The sequence below is a fragment of the Nothoprocta perdicaria genome, unplaced genomic scaffold, assembly GCF_003342845.1.
Source record: "Nothoprocta perdicaria isolate Ctin4 unplaced genomic scaffold, notPer1 scaffold_22, whole genome shotgun sequence".
In the NCBI taxonomy this organism is placed as follows: domain Eukaryota; kingdom Metazoa; phylum Chordata; class Aves; order Tinamiformes; family Tinamidae; genus Nothoprocta; species Nothoprocta perdicaria.
Window position 1 is genome coordinate 2,976,368 of NW_020455415.1, and position 18,956 is coordinate 2,995,323.

An 18,956-nucleotide genomic window follows, 5' to 3' on the forward strand; every position below is an offset into this window, starting at 1 on the left:
CTCCAAGCACACCAGGCAACAATCACTGCAAATGGGAGCAACGAGCTAAGCCAAATGCTGCTTTCCTCACTCAGGGAAAGAACTTGACACAACTCCTTAATGCCCAGAGATGCAGTTTTACTGTAGCAGGGGATGTTTCCTCTTGTGAACTCTATGTTCAAACAAGCTCCCTGGTGAGGCAAGCACAGGCTGCCTTTTAATATAAACACAAAACTCACATTTAAGTTATTAGCTGGAGGAGGAATACAGATGAGGCTTGGCTGGATTTCATGAGTCATCATTTCTGTAGGATAAAAAGCAAGCTTGCTCTTAAAAAATCAATTCATTTGCTTGTGTTGTGTATTGCAGATAGAAGCACTTTAATAATAAAAAGATTAATAATAGCAGTTCCACCAATTGTTCTTGGAAAAAAAAATGCAAGTGAAATGTAGCATTTGGATTATGACAGAATATTCTTTAAATACAGAAAAAAAGAAATATTTCAAAATGATATTTTGGAAAAGGAAGAAGAGGGAGATAAATGCAAATTGAGGAATTATACCCAAGCATGACTAAACTACTTAAGACCTAAGACTAAGACATGTACATTTCCAAAGCCATATATGAAAAATGAGGAAATAAGTATTTTTTTCTCCCCTGGTACCACCATGTATGTATTCTGGACCCTGACCACAGAACTCATTTGCAGCTGAATTTTCCGTGCCAAAGGAGGGCTGGTGGCTTTGAAGTGTGAAGCAGGACAAAAGCACAATGCAAATGCTATTGAAAAAAATGACAGAATCACACAAGCTGCAGTATCATCCTCTGGTGGTGTGAAAATTTCAACTAGCCTTTTTTTTTTTTTTTTTTTTTATTAAAAAGCAAACTGCCTTGGTAGAATGCAAAGAGACAAGACAAACACAGGATAAATTACTGCATCTGCCTCACTGGTGAATCAGTTAACATACTGTACCCATTTCAGATATGATAACTGAACCTGTTTTGTAATCAGACAGATTATTGCATTGCCCTGCTTTTAATTGAACAAAATGGTAACAAATTAGTTCTGGCACTGCACAGAACTTGCTTACCTTTCGAAGGAGGTCCATAAAAAGCATACCTAGAACTCGTTTATCCCAACAAATTGCAATTCAGGTCATGCACTTAGAGAACAGCTGACCTGAGGTAGGAAGTTCACAAGCCACTCAGCTCTGCTTCCAAGTAAATCACRCTTATGCAAGGGATTAAAGGCAAACGCAGCTTTTTGCTATCGGCAGGCATCTCCAAGAGCTGCATCTCTCACTTCCCAGGTGCCATCTAGGATTTCCTTATCRAAAGGCTCAGGGTAGTTTTCTTTAAGAGATGGAGAAGCAAAGACAGGCAGGATGACAGTACTGAAAATACATGGGCAGCAAAACACCATCCCCACCAAGTGGTATATAAACCTCAGTTCTCCCTATAAAGATCAGTATAATCTCAACTAGGGATCACAATAGACATTGCAAAAATACTTACTTGCATCTAAAAACYACTTCAAGAGTTGCCTAGAGAAATGCAGAGAAAGATGTGCTAAGAAAAAGGGATGAACTTGCTGCTCCCTGCAAAGAYACAGAGTGAGAAACAAATGCTGGTTAAGGAATCATGTAATTGGCTTGACATGTAACTGGTTGATTATTCCTGTGAAAGAGGTGCTATATAATTTCATTTCAAACASAAAAATGAAGGAAGGATCCAGCTTTTACYGAGTCAAACCTAGTATAAAGCAACAGCTATTCAAGAACACTTCTAATAATTCTTTTGGAGATGTTAAATATGAAGGATTGTGCTATTAAACCCACAAGTTGGCATAGTATGAGACACAATAAATCTGAGGGACATGGGGCTGATTCTGCAGACCCTGATGCACAATTGCTCTGTGTTTAAATATAGCTGGACCTAACACACAAAGCCACCAAAAGAGTTCAAATGCTCAAATTCTCAGAGTTGGCTTTGGTTTTGGTTTGTTGCCAAGGCTATGCATAACAGTAGGARAAAATAAACACTATATTGAAAAAACAGCTCAGCCTTGTAAAGAAAACTGCTCTATAGCAATGCTCAAAATAAAGTCACTTGCTGTAACAACTGTTTCAGTAAAGGGCTAAAACTGACACAAGATTTAAGAAAGTTGGTTCTTCCGTGCCCTGCCTCCACCAGATACAAGACAGGAACGCTGGTTCCCTTTAATTGAGCTGGTCCAGATACACAGCTACATTTTGGTACTTCCATTCTTTCTCTAGCACCAGGAGAGCCATATTAATAAGACAGGTCATAACATTATAGAAGCCCTGCATCTTGAAAATGAAAAGCAGTAAAGTTATTAAATAGCTCCTCAGTGATGCCTGCAGCAGGAGCCCACACCCCAGAGGTTTTTGCTCAACTTTGTGTGCTCTCTCACTCATATATCATCCTTCAATTAAGAATAGTTTTAATTAATAACACACTCCWTGTGCCCTGGGCTATTTACATTAAAACTATTAAACCACACTGTGGCATAGACCAGCTAGAAGCATTCAAAGCTCTCCAAATCTATGATTAGTTTTTACTATTGTAAAAGCACATTTGAAACCAAGCACCTGATCACTCCTAGAAATACAAGACGGCCACATGGATTCATCGTGGGTGATGAATGAACTGGTGAAGAGCCCGCAGGCCAAAGCAGATTCCAGCAACGGGAGGACAGGAGAGCATTAAAAGTCAGTCTCAGATATTACAGTTTAGAGTGAGAAACTTCCCATAAATAGGACCCACCTGAATCTGTGGGGTTTTTTTTGTTTGTTTGTTTGGGTTTTTTTGGGTTTTTTTTTTTTTTTAAGGAGATGAAATTCCATGCGAAGCAGAGACCACCCCAAGGCASCCACAGGAGATGTGGATGATTCAGTCCTGCTAGCAAAAAAAAGTCAAAATTACATCCCTCCGTCCCAGAAACTCACAGCACATGTATCTTCAGATACAAGAATGACTTTGAGGCYTCCAGCTACGCACTACTTCCCTGCTGTAAGCCCCATTCAAGCACAAGAGAGCCTCTCCTCGCAAGCCATCAAACAGAAGGCCCTTGTTTTGTGTGAACTTGAAACAAGAAGCTTGTGCTTCTTGCTTGAARCATCAATTGATTAGAGCTAATGAGACTTTAGAGTGGCAGTTACTCTTAGGTATTTTAAAAAATATTTACACTCCAAGGACTTGACCCTGCTCTAARACCTGACTCAGCAGAGCTAGTGACAATGCCAGCTTGCACATTCAAAAGCAGAACGTGTCCCAGGCCATGCACAAAAATGATGCAAAGCTGCCTACCTATGAACAATTTTAATTGAAAGTTAGGAATGGAATTGGCTTACTATTCTGTGTGATTTACATTTAATATTTCAGATCAATGACTCTGCATAATCCGCTGGAGAACCGCGGGATAAACAGAGACACATGGKGCTAAGTCATCAAACACTGAGCTGCACCAGCACATTCCAGGTCTCACCATCCCYACCAGACACTCCTTTGCTGTCGTACAACCCTTCCTCTCCTCCCTCCCCATGGGCTGCAGCCTACCTAAATTTTAATCATACCTGTGTTACATTATTTGTAATAACATATAGTTTAGTTTCCTTTAAAAGCCTGCTCCTTTTCCATGTCTTTCTTACTGAAATATTATCAATGACCCTGCTTCCAGGCTCAGACCACCCTCGCCAGTTGGGGAGGCCATCAGATGACTTAACAGAGCTAGACTAATCTGGCTAGAATAACTGGGCAGTTGCTCAAAAGCTTTCGAAAAGGCAATGATCATGTTGAACATGTTACAGTTCACCAACACACGCCATAAGAACATAATTTTGTCAGGTAATACAGCATCAACTTTCCCTCCACCATCACAGGATGATGCAGAAAAGCCTGCCATCCAGTTTGTAACTCTGCTAGTGCCATGGGGCAGGAATCAAACTCTAAACCTATTTCACAGTACCCAACAATCATCACTGGAAAGATAACAGAGGAGTTTTCTCACAGATAAATAAGGACAGCTATTCCTAGAGTCTCTCTTGCCTAAACAATACAAGGGGGATAGTCATTCACTTTGTTTGAAAACTTTAAAACGTTAATCAGTGTTAGATCTGGCATAACTACCAACACAWAACTGAAAACCACTATTTTCTCTGGAGACTTCCTACTCAGCGTGAGCAGTTCATAGATGAATTAGATCAAAGCTGCTCACTTGAACAGTTTCACAGCCTGGGTACCTACTACAGTTTTCTGCAGGCATTTAGAAGCCCAACAAAAAGATCAGAAGCAATACAGAATAAAATTAAAGCAATTCTGAAAAATAACTGATCTAGTTCTAGTATCCCCAATTGCCTATACTATTTTTAAAGCTGAGAAATATACCAGGGATTTCCCACTACATTTTCAGTCTCAAAATATTTACTCACTGATAGCCATAACTGCAAAACAGTCAATCAATACAGATAGGCGATGGTTCACTTCCAAATGCCAGGTGATTTTCAAGTATTGAACAGCTTGYGCAGGCAAAGTTTTCCCAATATTTTTCTTATTAGCAACAATTGTCCCAACTCCATTCAGAGTTACAAAATGAACACACACTTATGAACACGGTACCACAAATATATCATTATAAAGTTTTTCTTACCATTTTATACAACAACAAAGAACCCTAGAACTATAACACTGATCATTCCACAGCTCTACAGGGTATTATACAAACCCTAAAACACAATTTCAAAAAYGCCTCAGAAGTAGCCTTGACATAAGCTGGGATATCCGATATATGAAAGTAAACATCCAACCTAAAGAGACTGCAACAAAGTTCAAAGTGTAATTAATATTAGTGTTGATARGGCACAACAAAAAAAACCAKCTGAGTATCTAATTCCAGGTACACTTCACATCTTACGGCTGCAGGTTCTGTTCTTCGAGCTCTCTAACGGTGCAATTCCATTGCTTGAGTGTTTTAATTGCATCACTTACCTGAGCTGTTGCTCCAGCTTCCAGGAACAGGCAACAAACACCCTCACAGCTGCCCAGCGACTCATGAGCCACTGTATTTCCCCATGGAGAACACCATGGGCCACAGCATTACCTTGAAAGAAAGGCCCTTCCCATGGCTGAATGCTCAGCTCTTGCTATTCCCCACTCCTGAGGCATTATAATGAACAAACATTTYGGATGTTTGTAACTAAACAATTATAATGAGCAATTATCATTCCTAGGAAATGCAATTTTAGTGCCTAGGGATTCTGGTATGTGAAACAAATCGCATACATATAGCACAATACCCAGTTAATGGAGCTCAACAACAGTTTTCCCATTTACACTCCATTATAAATAGAGTAAAAGTGCTAGAAAACTATGTTAAAACTGATCTATTTGTCACAAGCTATACTACACGAGCAGTATTAAAGACATAACTCAAAAACTGTTCAGCACAAGCATTCGTTTACTGGCTCTCAGCAGGGGAACTTGTATTGCAGAGTAATCTTTATTAAAGGACAGCATTTATTATACAATATACAGTTCATATACAGGAAAACAGAAAAAAAATGAAGTGTGGCATTATACAAATTAAATATAAATTTCAAGTTCCTACAAGGCGATTCTCCAGTGTGCCAGCTGCAATYCAACCCGGGACTTCTGGATGAGAAAAGGTAATGGTTCAGAAACAAAAATAAATATTGATTTGTACTAGTGCAAAGCGACAGGGCAGCCGTGAGCTTCACAGCTCATGCTTCGGCTGAGCTCCAGCACACCCTGGGGATGCTGGGGCTCAGCTAGGATGGAAGGGAGGAGAACGATCCGTGGGAGCAACTTCCGTTAGCTACTGCACATYGTTAGCCACTTTCTGTCATATTTAACATTAAATTTAACATTAAACTTATCACATTTAATGCTAAAAAGCTCTTTTTTCTCATACTTGTGGATACATTTTATGTAGGACAAATACGGTATCAAAAACATTCCAAGTCCTATACAAAACAAAATACCTTCTAGAAAATGCTTAATTAAAACAACAACCTGGAAAATTCAAAGGAACAAAAAGACTTAAAGCACAATCACTTAAAAAGCAGGACATTTCTATGCATTGCCAGAACCCTGGGGGAAAATAATGTGTTTTCCCTAGAGTTTAACAAGTTTGCTAACAGCAACACAAATTTCAGGGTGTTATCCTGGCAGATTATAAAAGAAATCTCACTACAGTTTAATTCAGGAAGTCCTAATACACAAGCAAGAAAAAAAAACAACAAAAAAACTGATCAACATGTATCATTCCACAATATATAACTAGCTTTAAATAGTTTTTCTTAATGCAATAACTCATGTTCTGCTTCATAAAGGTCATTTGCAGACAGCTACAGCTTGTCTTCTCCCTCAGCTCTCACTCATTCCTCTACTGCCCATTTCAGTGGGTTAAAGCTGTTAACTTTGTCTGGAATTTCACCACCAGCAATGCAATTATATAACAGAACTTGCATAGAAGCTCAGAAGCATATTCACACACGCACAAAAAAATGCTATATCATCTCCTTTGCATCAAGATTAATTGTAGATGAACAGAAAGGCAAGCCAGACAGTAGTATGACAACCCAGCCATAACACTGAAAAAGAATATTAAAAGTTGAATCTTATGCCATAATAAACAAAAAATTTGAAAATGCAAAAAAACAAAGTTAACATTTCACATTAAAAAGACACCACCTGAGTTTCCAACCAGTTCTATTTTTGACTTTTAAAACTGAAAATACTTTTCTAGAAGACTAATTCCATCTGATATGAGACAAGATTCATCTAGTTTTTTGACTCAAACAAGCATAGTATTACAAAGGCACTAAACACATCTACCATGCATTGCTATTTAAACAAYTTATTCATCAGACATGATTCTCTATAACTTGAGACTTCTCCTGCAAATGAATTACAAGTCAGAAAGCAACTTTTCTTTTTTAGTTTTTGATATGAAAATAATGACAGAACTTTAACAAAGCACAGTAGTTGTTCCTTTGCAAGTTTTTCAGAAGACTTTCTCAACTCGTTTTGCATTTTTTTTGGTCTCTGGAGTTAAAAAGCCTCTGCACAACATACTACTGTAAGGAGCTGCCTGTTCAGTCATTGCCTTTATTTTACTTCCAACAACAAAAAACAAAATTAGACTGTATACGTGTTAGCACAAAACAATGCTCAGTTGGATTCTATGTTGTGGAAATAAGGAAGCTATGCACAACAAATAGAAAACACACCTCTCCCATTTGAGTTGCATTGCAAGTTATGCAGCTTTCCTAACTAATAAGTTAGTTATGGCAAAACATAATTTTTGCATCACATCAATATTATTTCTAAAGAAAGAAAATCAGGAAAATGTTAAGAATGGTAAAAATAGCTGCATGATTCCTCCCCACACTCTGCTATATGCTCTTATTTCATTCTAATTTCACATGAAGACCTCTACAACCCCACCTGGTAGYGGCTGACTAGTGTTACAATTTTCACCAGCATTAGACAAAACACCGGCACACATCTGAGAAGAGCCTAAGTCTTGTTCTAACCAAAGTACAGCTGGGCATTAGTCTCATATTCGTATTCACATATACTACATTGAAGAATGCTTTCAACTCAATTCACACACAAAAAAAGTCTATTTACAGTCTGTAGGTATTGGAGGATGATGATTTCCATTTTAGTCCTGTTTGCCTTCCCGCCACTGTCGAGTACCTTCGTTCCACGCCACGTACACAAACAGAGCAAGTACCACATGAACTGTAACTACAGCTACTATGGCAGCATAAAAATAGCTGTCTCTGTTGGACATTCCTAAGGTACCTGAGAAAATAAAATACAACAAGAATAAACAATATTAGTTATTAAGAACCTTGACATATCAAATCACAGTCATTTCAGACCAAAATCTGCAGACAATTGTTTCAGACCAAGTTACTCCTGTATCACAAGACTGAGAAAGGTGCATAGGAAAGAATTCGCCATGAGAATTACAAACCTCTGAACTATTTCCAGATTAAGGCAACACAGCAAGTATTCAGCACTTAATATAAACCCTCTGGTTTTGAAGTTAACAATTTCCAGTTAAAAGCATTCATTTTTTTTCCTTTTTTACCTTTTGGCACCAATAAACATCAACATCCTCTTTTCATAGCTATGATTCTCTTTGTAAGGTAGGGAAACAGAAAAGGGATGCAGTTTGTTTGCCACTAGAATAGCATGTAACAGCAGAAATACAATTAAGCGTAGACAACTTTTAACTTGCATTTCTAGGCCATTAAAAGTGATTCCTCAACAAACACTAAAATATTATGACTTCAGATACCAGAAGAACTTTAAAATATCACTTATGGTCATTCATCCCTTCCAAAAAAACGAAACCAATGCTATCATTCTTGGCAGTTCTTGTTCTTAACGGACCAAGAGTTAAGTGTTAGCTTGCCGCATTATGCTACACCTCAGATAACAGGTCCAAAATGCAAAAAGAGTATCTTGAAATTCAGCAAGTTTTCAGCTTCAACTTTCAGAACTACACCTAGCAACACACAACAATGGAGAATCGTCTTGAAAGACCTTTGAACTTAGTTACAGTATCATGAACTACTTTTAAGAGCAGCTGCCTGTTTTCCCCCTCTCTCCTCCCTTTTCTGCCCTACCAGGAAGTTCCTATAGCTTTGCAGAATCAAGGCAAAAACTTGCTTATTAGCAGTAATAATAGTATCACTCCATACCAGCAGTTAAAATCACTTGCATCTTTCCTTTTGTTTTACAGGAAAACTCTACATGCAGCCAAATTCAAAGTCTGGAACCAGGTTATGCCTTAATTGTTTATACTTTTAAGTGCAGGCTTGTTTTAAAACAAAACAGAACAAAAAAAAAAAAAAAAAAAAAAAAACCAAAAACCCTGGAACTGTTCTGTTTTGAAGACAATTATCTCATAAAGGCTGCAGAAAACACACCCTGATGATTCTGATACAGGTCTGCTGAAGAGAGCTGCTACATATTGTATTGGTAATGGGAATGCTGTTTTCATTTACAATAGAAATCATTCTACAACAAATAACAGTGAATGTGAGATTGGAGACCACATTGCTGGGAAAGATGCATTGACTATTTATTTCACTTCCCAGTTCCAATTACACATTACAGTGACTTTAGCTTGCCAAAGGAAACAGATATTCAAAACAGGAACACATAGGAAGGAGCTCTAAGACGCTATTAAAGAACAATTTTCCTCTTTTTGCAATAGTATTACTAATCAGTAGGAACAAAATTACCTTCAAATATATAAGCCTTTGATGAAAAATACAGCCCAATAGGTAATGTGATCATTAAAGCTGTGAAGAACAGAAGTGTTCTTAAAGTTGATGTTAATGAACCCTCAGTTCTGAAACAAACAAGAAGAATTATATACAAAAAGGCACAACATATATCCCTGACCTAGGATATCTCTGCATCTTGAAACAGTAAAAATAAGGCAGCTCCTTTAAGAATTGAGTACATTTGTCATTTCAAAGCAATGATGACTTCAAAAATGCATTTCCTAGACAGCACTGAAAATGACAGTGTTCAAACTGACTCTGCTAGTTAAAGCTGCAAAAYCAGACTAGTAACTGTATTCCAATTTCTCCTCTCCATTATTAATTTATTAGCATTAAAAACACAGATTTCATATTAACATTTATCAGTACTTTACATATTCATTAGATAACTAACATCAGAAAACAGGCACACATGACAGTGCTTTGCATCAAATCCTYCCAAGTTCCCCTATTTCTTTTTCTGGAAAATCATCTACCAGACCTGGAAAATGACAAATACACAGACTAGAACTGAGAGAAGTACTCAGAAGAGCTTAACATTTTAACTGCTGGAAATTCAGTTCCTTTCTATTGTGTATTGCCCCTCTTTAAAAGTATTTCTTTCAGTTGCCAYAGAAGAAGTTAAAATAACGGCAGCAACTACTAGAATATGGGGCGAATACATGAAAACTTCAGTCTTCCCCCTCTTTCCCCTCTTCAGAGAGGCAAATCTAAAAGATGCTGAAGAACAAGAGAGTTGCACTGAAAGCTTACACACTTGCTAAGGCATCCCCTGGACTGCACCCACTGGAACAGCCTTTATGCCTAAACTACCAAGTGCAGCTTGGACTTCTGGCCTTCCCTTGAGCTTCCCTCCCTCTGCTTCCTTATTTCATGCTGATGCAAATGCATGAGCCAAGCAACTCCCTCCTGACTTTGAGAGCCCGATGGAATCAGTGACCTGTGTCCGTAAGACTCTGAAGCACAAACATGCTCCGAAAGGAGGTGCGTAGTTCCCAACACCTCCAGGCACTCACATGGGGCTTTCGGAATGAGCAGAACGTTTTATTGTACGTATTTACGCCACAGCATGCTACACTACATCCTACRCGTTTCTTTGCAAAGTGAGAATTTAAACAAACAAGAAAACGGGCTCGCATCCTCTTGAGAGTGACTAGGAAGCACCGGTGTCCGCCGCGCGGGGCTTCGGCACTCGCGGGGCTGCTGCCCTCGCTCGCTACGCGGCCCAGGGGGCAGCGCGGGTGGTTTATCCGCCAGGACCGGCTCCAAGCTCTGGGAAATGGAGGCCCCGGCTCCCCCCGTGCGCCTCCCCCCGGTCCCCACCTGGGCTCGAGCATCGGGCCCGCGCTCAGCGCCGCCTTCTCGTACCGCTCCATGGCCGCTCTGCCGCCGCTTCCGGTCACCTGACTGCCCGCGCGCGCCCCACGTGACCTCCGCGGGGGACGCGCTCCCGGCGTGCGCCGCGCGGTCGCCATGGCGACGGCGCGGCCGCGGCCTGTCCCGCCGCGCGCGGGATCGCGGCCTTTCAGCCCCCGTTTACCGAGGATGCCGCGTAGCACAACCCGGGCACCTCCCGAAGGGGCGTTTAGCGACATAAAGCGCTTCTTTCAGCAGTGGGTGCAGCTCGAAGGGCCCCTCCCTCGCGTTASATCTGTCACACGTAGCAATGAACAAACTAGCTCAGTAGCAAGGATATAAGGTTGAATCACAAAACGAGGAAACACAGAAACATAGAATAGTCTCACACCCTATAAAATTTACCATAAAGATATATATCAAGTATTAGGAAGAAGCAAAGGCACACAAGGTTTTACCAGTGCAAGTCCTCCTTTCTTAATTAAAAAAAAAAAAAAAAAAAAAAAAAAAAGCTCATATTTCATTAGTCCGGTTCTTTGGGCCACCAGACTTGTAACAGTTGGGTTGAATAACCTCCTGCATATTTAAACGGTTTTCAGTCACAAACACTGAAAAGAAATAACCTATTACAAGATTTTTATGAATGTGGAAAAAAATGTTTTTTCTTCACATTTTTGCTTTGGTTATTTTAGAACATCTGGAGCTCAAAAAGCTTTGTCAGTCTGCTTCAGCTTTTATGCTTCCAATATTCTGTCTGATTGATTGTTTTTCTCCCATCTATTTTATCTTGTGGGTTACAGAGCTAAAATAAACTTGCCCTTAAGCAAAACTGCGTGACAACAAAACTGCTTATTTGGCCGAGGCTGAAGGGCTGCTAACCCTTTAACTGTCACCAACAGATGCTTGAAGAATATAAGAAATCAGCAATAAAGAAACCAGATATTGCCAGCAGTGCGTGCACAGACACTACTGCCTCCAGGTGAAGGGATTCCTGACTGTCCCACAAATGGTAAACACAAAAAAAAAAAAAACAACAACAAAAAAAAAAACCTCTTTGCTGTGGTTGTTCTGGCCGCTCCTGTCCAGGCCTTGGAGCTTTTTTGCCATCTCCTCAGTTCCGTTCATGCTACAGCTAGTCCCTGTGCACTGCCTGGCAGTCTGCCCGTAAAAGATTAACAGTAACATGTTAATGCAGCCCCGTATTTATTTGCTTAATTCCGTCCATCTGGGCCCTTTTAGGGGTAAGGAGGTAATTTTGAACTTCAGACCGAGCCCTTGTTGGGGCTTCGTTTTRGGGAAGGTGGCCAGCAGGTGTGAAGGTGCCTGCTGAAGCAATACCACCTAGTGGCAGCTGGAGACAAGAAACCTCGCAGCAGCAGCACTGCTGGAGACGTGAGCGCTGGAAAGAGAATACCCCAAAATAAAGCGTGCGAATTCACCAGCATGTGAATATATATGTTTTTGTCAAGGATATATATGAAATTCATGTGTATATATACACACATACATACACACATACATACACACATGCATACACAGAAAGATTTGTTTCCATGGTAATGTATTAGAAAAGGAAGATACAAAGCAGCTCAAAAAAGACCTGCGTGGAAATGACCACAGTTACAGGTGCCAGGAATGGACTCAGATTACAAGGCCTGATTCTGCAGAACAGCCAAGTGACCCCAATGGTCTGCCTTTCAAAATGAGATTTCCTAGCAACAAATAAGTAGGTTTTTTTTGCACCATCAGCCTTGAAACTGTTAAATGCCAATTTAGAATTAGAATTTGTGTTTTCACATGGTTAGGGCTGAACCCCACAGTAGAGGGTACAACTGAGAGACCAACTATAAGACAGGGCCTTTATTTCAAATCATGACTGGACCAAGTAAATAAACACTGTCCTTAGAGCTTGATACATGGATCACCATATACAAGACAGAATTTGTACTGGTTGCCATGTTCCAGCAGGAAGTTCAAGAAATACAGATATTATCACCTCCTAGACACTTCAATATTTCCTATTTCTGTTTCCAAAAACGGTGGAAGTACCTGACCCCAGAGGAAGGGAAATAGACTCTTCACTTGAGCTTTTGTGCAATCATCGCTCAACAGTCCCCTTGGTCCTGMGGCATAGATTGACTTTGGGTGAACCCCAGGCTTCACAAGCTGAGCACAAAAAGGGTTGTTTCTAAATACAGATAGATACAAACATATACTATAAACTAGAAATAAGAATGATGGTACTTGGGAGAAAATAACATTGTATCRTGACAATTAACGATAGTAGCACGTGAATGCTTGATGTTGGAGAGTTTAAAGGTTTGTCCTTTCTTTGCTGAAGTAGCCCTACCAACAGAGGATTTTCAGCGAGCTGAAATTGCATGAAAATTGCTTTCCCTTCTCCCTACTCCTGAGAATCTCCGTTTTATTTTCATTGAAACTTACATAGCAAATGAACYCTGTTCATCTTGCATTCTAAAAAGYATTGCAGAGATGCAGCACCCTGGCCCAACCTTWACACCAAATTCAGGATATTTTGTAAAATTACCTTCCCCCCGCCCCAAATCCTGTTACATGCTAGGGTGTTCATCAGTATGTCAGTGCTATTATTTGCATTTACCAATAAAATAAGGGGTAGTATTTTCTAGTATTAAAGGATGACAGCAATTCAGGATGCGAGCCAGACCTGCTCAACTTAATAAAGTAGCTAAATTTTAACTGAGGCTGTGGTTTCAATTCCGTCCTTTGCATGTGGCAGCTTAATTAGTTAATAAACATCTCCAAGGCCAGCTACATTGACAAGAATTATTTGTCCTTAGATGTTTAAAAAACCTAAAAAAAAATTTGAATCCAGTCAGAGCCTCAGTTTGCCTTTCAGATGAATGAATGCTGCTCAAAGGAGGCCACAATAGCCACAATATTTAACCTGCTGAGGAACACAGTTTCTCCACAAAGACAGATAAGTGCAAGTCCAGCTTCTCTTTCCTCCCAGCTTTCCTGCTAGGTGAAAGGAGGAGCAAGTCACCAGGCAGATGCTGCAGAGTGAAACAACATCTTCTTGCTGCTCCCTTCCCAGGGCTCTCAGGCTAAATGCTGTGTTTTCCCAAAAGCACCTTGTTCCTGGGAAAAGGGAAACATAGCAGGTGTCACTCAGCAGTAGCAACTGCACAGCTGGAGCCAAATTTCTATGGGAAAGCTTGCCTCTACACTTTTAATGATTTATAACATGCCCTAATAACAAATGATGACAGATTAATGACAACATGGTGTGAAAGACCAAATATAGCTCGTTTTTTTGTTTTTAACTGCAGGAAAGATCTGGAGTATGAAAAACCTGGGAAGTGAAAGGTATTTTAAGGCAGGATTCARAAAGCTCAGTAAAGGTTTTGGAGAGGGCACTTGCAGAGCTAGCTCTAGACTCCTCCGTAGACCACATGCCCATGCTCAGCACCTGCCAGCTCCGCTCAGACCGCTTCCCATATTCACAGCCTGCCAGTGCTTCAAGCAGGGCTTCGAGGAGCCTTCCTGGAGTGCCCAGCATCGTGGAGCCTCTGCTGTTGAACCTGGAGGAACCTAGGAGAGAAAGAAAGATGGGAGAGTCACTCCTTTCCCTGGGTGCTGCGTTCAAAAATGCTTTTTTCAGGAGCATCCAGAAAGTCAATCACAGCCTTTCACTCTCTAGTCTGATTTTCTCCAAAGACTAAGAATGAACAGACAAAAAGTTCTAAGACAGCTAATATGGGCTCCTCAGTAGCCCTAAAGGACAGACCCTCTGAGCAGCTCACGAGCAGACAGTGGGGCCTCATCAACAGACCCCGGGGCTGCACTGGGTGCAGGCACAGGGAGATGTGAAGGGGGAAAAATACCTCACCTGTTGAATAATCCCATATTTATCAATATTTCCTTTCAGTAGGTGATCTACTTTCAAGCAAAGATGTCTCATCACCTCTAGCCCCCTCGATATCAGCATAAAGACAAACGCATCAATGCTGCCTCTGCGACTGGTCTGCATGTAGGAACCTGTATTTTTTCACAAGCTGACAGAGAAGATGAGGTGTTGAAAGACCTCGAGCTGTGGAAGCCTGGGCAAGATTTTCTCTGTTTTCCACTACTGTAATTTTTTCCACTATCTCAGGTCTCATTTTTCTGCCCTGTGACCTACCTCCTCACACAAACATGCATCCTCACACAAACATGCACTCCTATTAGCCATGAGAAACTGAGAACACCTCCAGGACACTAAAAGAACATTTAACTGTCTCTTAAGCAGTACAAGTAGTGTCTGAGTAGCTGCCCACTTGGTGCTGTGTGAAACAACTGTGCTCTAGAATCCCCTTGTGGTAAGGATTAGAAAAAATACAATTGGGAAATCTGTTAGAAAACAGAAAATACAGAACACTTCCAAGAAGAGCCCCTACATGTCAGTTGTGTTTTGAGGCTGCAAAGGATGCTCTGGATGGTACATGTCTGAGTACACTGTGTACAGAACATGGAAATCTGAGCATTAGCTCAACAGTAGCCAAAGGCTAAATGACGGATGCTTCTGTTTCACTGATTCCTGCCAATGATAGAGCAATAGCTTTCTAAATAAACAAYATTCTCATGTAATTGAATCTTAGGCCTCTTCCTTGCAGACACTGTTCTTTGCCTTGCTCATCGCTGCTTCTGCTGAGGTTAGCGTGGATTTCACCTTTGATGGGCATTTCATGAAATCTTGTGTTAACGCACAGTAACCTGCTTCTGCAGAGGAAGAAAGATCTCTCCTAGACATTTTTCTTTAGTTTAGAAGGTCTTATTCAAAGCAAATGGAAGAATGGGTACAAGTAAGATGCAAGTGTTAACAGTAAACTTTGGTAAGGATTAGGGTGTTCCACTGCTGTGGAAAAAGTTATGATCTTTCCCATGGGAGCATTAACTAGCAAACACACTGCTGCATTTCAAGGAAAGTGTTCCAGACATCAGAACTAGACCTGAGGGTGGTCCAAGAGAAAAGTGCCTCTTTTCTTAAAACATCGAAAAGCATCAGACAGAAAGGTAGAGAAGTACAGGGGAGAAATGGGCTAGACAAATAGCTGGTATTAAGTTGTTGTGTGATCTCAAATCTAGTGGCTGCCTATGAAACTAACTGCTGTTAAATAACTCGGGGGACTGAAGCAACCCCTGCATTTATTGCTCTTCTCTAAGAAAGCTGCACAGGTACTTCATGAGGAAGAGGTTACCCTCATGGAGACGGTGACATTTCTATTCCTGGAAGTTTTCAAGGCTTGGGTAGATAACGGCACAGCTGACCGGACGGGGTGCTCACAGGATTCTTGCTTTGGACTGGGACCCTCCAGAGGTCCCTTCCAACAAGCATTTCTACAGTTTTGATCATTAGGTTGACTCCTAGATTTGTCACTGACATTGAGACATTTGAAACTTTCTGTGACTACAAATAATATCCAGTGTTTTTATGTGTAAAAGCATTAGGTAGCACATCATGCCCAYCCTTTCCAACTTCCAGCTGTCTAGAGAACAACAGAAACGCAAAAATCTTCCATGTCTAGGCAAAACCCTACCTCCCACTTGTGCTCCCCCAGACCTGATTCATTCTGGTGTCAGGGTTGCAATAAGTTAGAGAAAAATTCTCTAACTCCATCTGCCACCAACKGGCTCCAGGAAGCCCCAGTCCCTGCACGGGCATACCCAGGGGCTCCAGGGCTCCCCAAGGAGAATCTCCTCTTCGGGACCAGCCGAGGGGCAGARTCCAGACCTCCCCTTTTGCCTGGCAGAAGCGATGATGATGGTGACAGGAGGGARCAGGGCACGTTGCTTCGCTGGGCTCTGCAGCAAGCTGGTCCCCGGGCTCGTCGGGCAGGTGCCTCTAGATGGTGCTGCTCAGCAGGGAATGATCATCCCATTCCCACCTCCTTCCCTTCCTTGGAGCTGCCGGGAGCTGCGGGGCAGGAGCCCAGAGACGCCACCAGCCCAGAGCTCCGGCTGGTGCCCGGGCACGGGTCGGGGCCCTGCATTCAAGGGCACTTTGCGTCTCCCCCAGGCAAGTCGGGAGTGCTTGAAACGCCCCTTCGTGCCGGCAGCCCTCGGGCAGGAAGGGTGGCTGTCCTTCTTTTACTTAATTGCATTGCATTGACAGCATAGTTTTAAGATCCTGCTCCAGACCTCTAGAAAACAAATTTATTTCATGAGAGGGAAAYAGAGCTAGGTCTCATGATAAAAAAGTTTATTTCTGGTTGCTAAAGGAGAAAAAAAGAGTTTAATAACAGAATATCTTATGATCCACCATCCACTTTGTGTGCAGAGTTTATCATTTTCTAATCCATAGCTGCTTTGCTCAGCAGTGATCTGACAGATACCCCCACACTGTCACAAGTCACCAGGACTTGAGAGGACCCCGTTGTGATGAGAAGTGCAAGAGTGCAGCACACAGGCTCTCCCCCCATGCCCAGGACCACTAACCACCAACCAYAGGAAAGCAGCAAAAAGCCTGCCAGTGCCTTGGGTTAATGCTGTCAGGTTAGTGCAAGCACACCAGGGAGGAAATCTTGGTTCTGCTGGAAGAGCAGCCAGCCTCAAGGTGACAATTTCTCAAGATCTCATCCCCCTAGAGACAGGGCCAGGTAGAAACTTGCTGCTCCTTTGGTACACAAAAAGATAATTACAGTTCCTGAAATTGCTCTGGGAAGAGAGCACTGTTAGCTTTCCCGAGAGGAAAAAAAATTAAACACTCACAGGAATGTCTTTTTCCTACCAAGTTATGTTTAGAAACTCTCCCAAATATGCATTTCTTCTTTCTGCACATCAGGTCAGGCTAGGAGTGCAGAGCCTATGATATCTGGGTCCAAAATGATGATCTCTGAAAGTCTTTTACAGGTGCATCCACCTAGATTGCCAAACATCCCTGTCGGAACAAGATATGGCCATGAGCTCAGAAGCGTTTCAGGCTTTACTGAGATGAACCATTGGTGCTTAGCCTGCACAAATCCAATCCAGATCCACAGATAAAGCGTTCCTCCGCTTTTCTCAACTACAGAAATTTTATTTAGTTGGTGTTTTCAGAGCGCACACAGAAGCTAAAAAAGCTTCTCACTCCATTTACCCAATTTTGATGGTTAGAGTGGTCATCCCAGACTAGGGAGAAATAGGCCTCGTTTTTAGAGTACACAATGAATGTTTAAATCCACAACCCTCCATTTGCCCCTAAACAGTCAGGAATAGGTGAGTCTAAAAGGACTGCTCATTCATGCATGGAATAATTAAAATTTATTTGGGCAGACAGAAAGTCTTTGGGGAATAAAATAACCTAAGGGAGAGAATTTAATGTAGAGTTTAGGATCTAGTGTTTGTGTAGTATAAAATCCATATTCATTGATGTTTTCTTCTAAATAGAAGAAATATTTTTCCAGGCTGAATAGCTGCAACTGAAGGTCATGGGACATTTTTCTTTCATTGCTTTGCTGTTACCTCCCCCAAAAGGGGACAGCCTGAAGTGGAGAGAGGGGAAACATTATTCCCCACAGGGGTTTGAATCCTTTGGGGGAACAGAAAATGAGCACAGGGCTGGGAAGCTCTGAGATTCAACTCTAAACACTGAATCACTGGGCATGGTGCTCCTWTGGGAAGGGATGTGGTTTGTTCACCTGGGATGGCAGCTGTTTCGCAAGGGATTCAGATCTGTAAGTACCATTGGTGTAAAAATCAGAGCAAACAGCAGTGTTCAAGGAGGACTCTGCCCATCTGGATGGCAGGCAATGGAAGTGACTCCTAGAACTACAAAAAGCAGGATGTTACTGCTCTGTCTCACTAGATCAGTGAGATAAATGAACCCTCTTCCCTCTTCTTTTTTCATAGTCATTATGATTTTTTTCCACAATCACAAGCAAGATAGCATAGTAGCTCATTTAATACACTGTGCTCTGAAAATACCTTGGCTTGCTCCTCTCTCAATACCCAAAGAAACACCATATTCTGCAACTCTGGTTTTAATTTTGCAGCCTCCTATCCCAGCACAAATATAGGCTCATTTTACATTTTAATTCTGATTCTCATTTTAATTCTGTTGTGGCCTATCTGGCAGTCTAATAGAAGCAGAGCAAAGGAGACGACAGGATTTAATAGCACTGGCCTAAGTCCTAGGCCAGTGAAGGGTTGTTATCGCTTATTTGCATAGCATAAGAATGAGATCCAGACTCAGACCCTATAAAACCTTCCTTGTATGAAATAACCCAGTTATAGCCATTTCTATAAAAATGTCAAAGCCTTTATGTGAGGTAA

General features: G+C 41.3%; 1 protein-coding gene across 2 annotated transcripts; it reads right to left on the minus strand.

Moving 5' to 3' along the window:
• Positions 1-6,818: 6,818 nt before the first annotated feature.
• Positions 6,819-10,708, minus strand: VMA21 (VMA21, vacuolar ATPase assembly factor). Of its 2 annotated transcripts, none has more exons than XM_026039116.1 (3): positions 10,653-10,708; positions 9,285-9,394; positions 6,819-7,830 (listed from the first exon to the last, which is right to left on the minus strand). In XM_026039116.1, the coding sequence occupies exons 1-3, from the start codon at positions 10,703-10,705 to the stop codon at positions 7,688-7,690; spliced, it is 306 nt and encodes a 101-aa protein (XP_025894901.1). In that variant the 5' UTR covers positions 10,706-10,708; the 3' UTR covers positions 6,819-7,687. The 2 variants fall into 2 exon arrangements, with proteins under 2 accessions (XP_025894901.1, XP_025894902.1); XM_026039117.1 differs by having other exon boundaries at positions 10,698-10,707.
• Between the last annotated feature and the right edge of the window lie 8,248 nt (positions 10,709-18,956).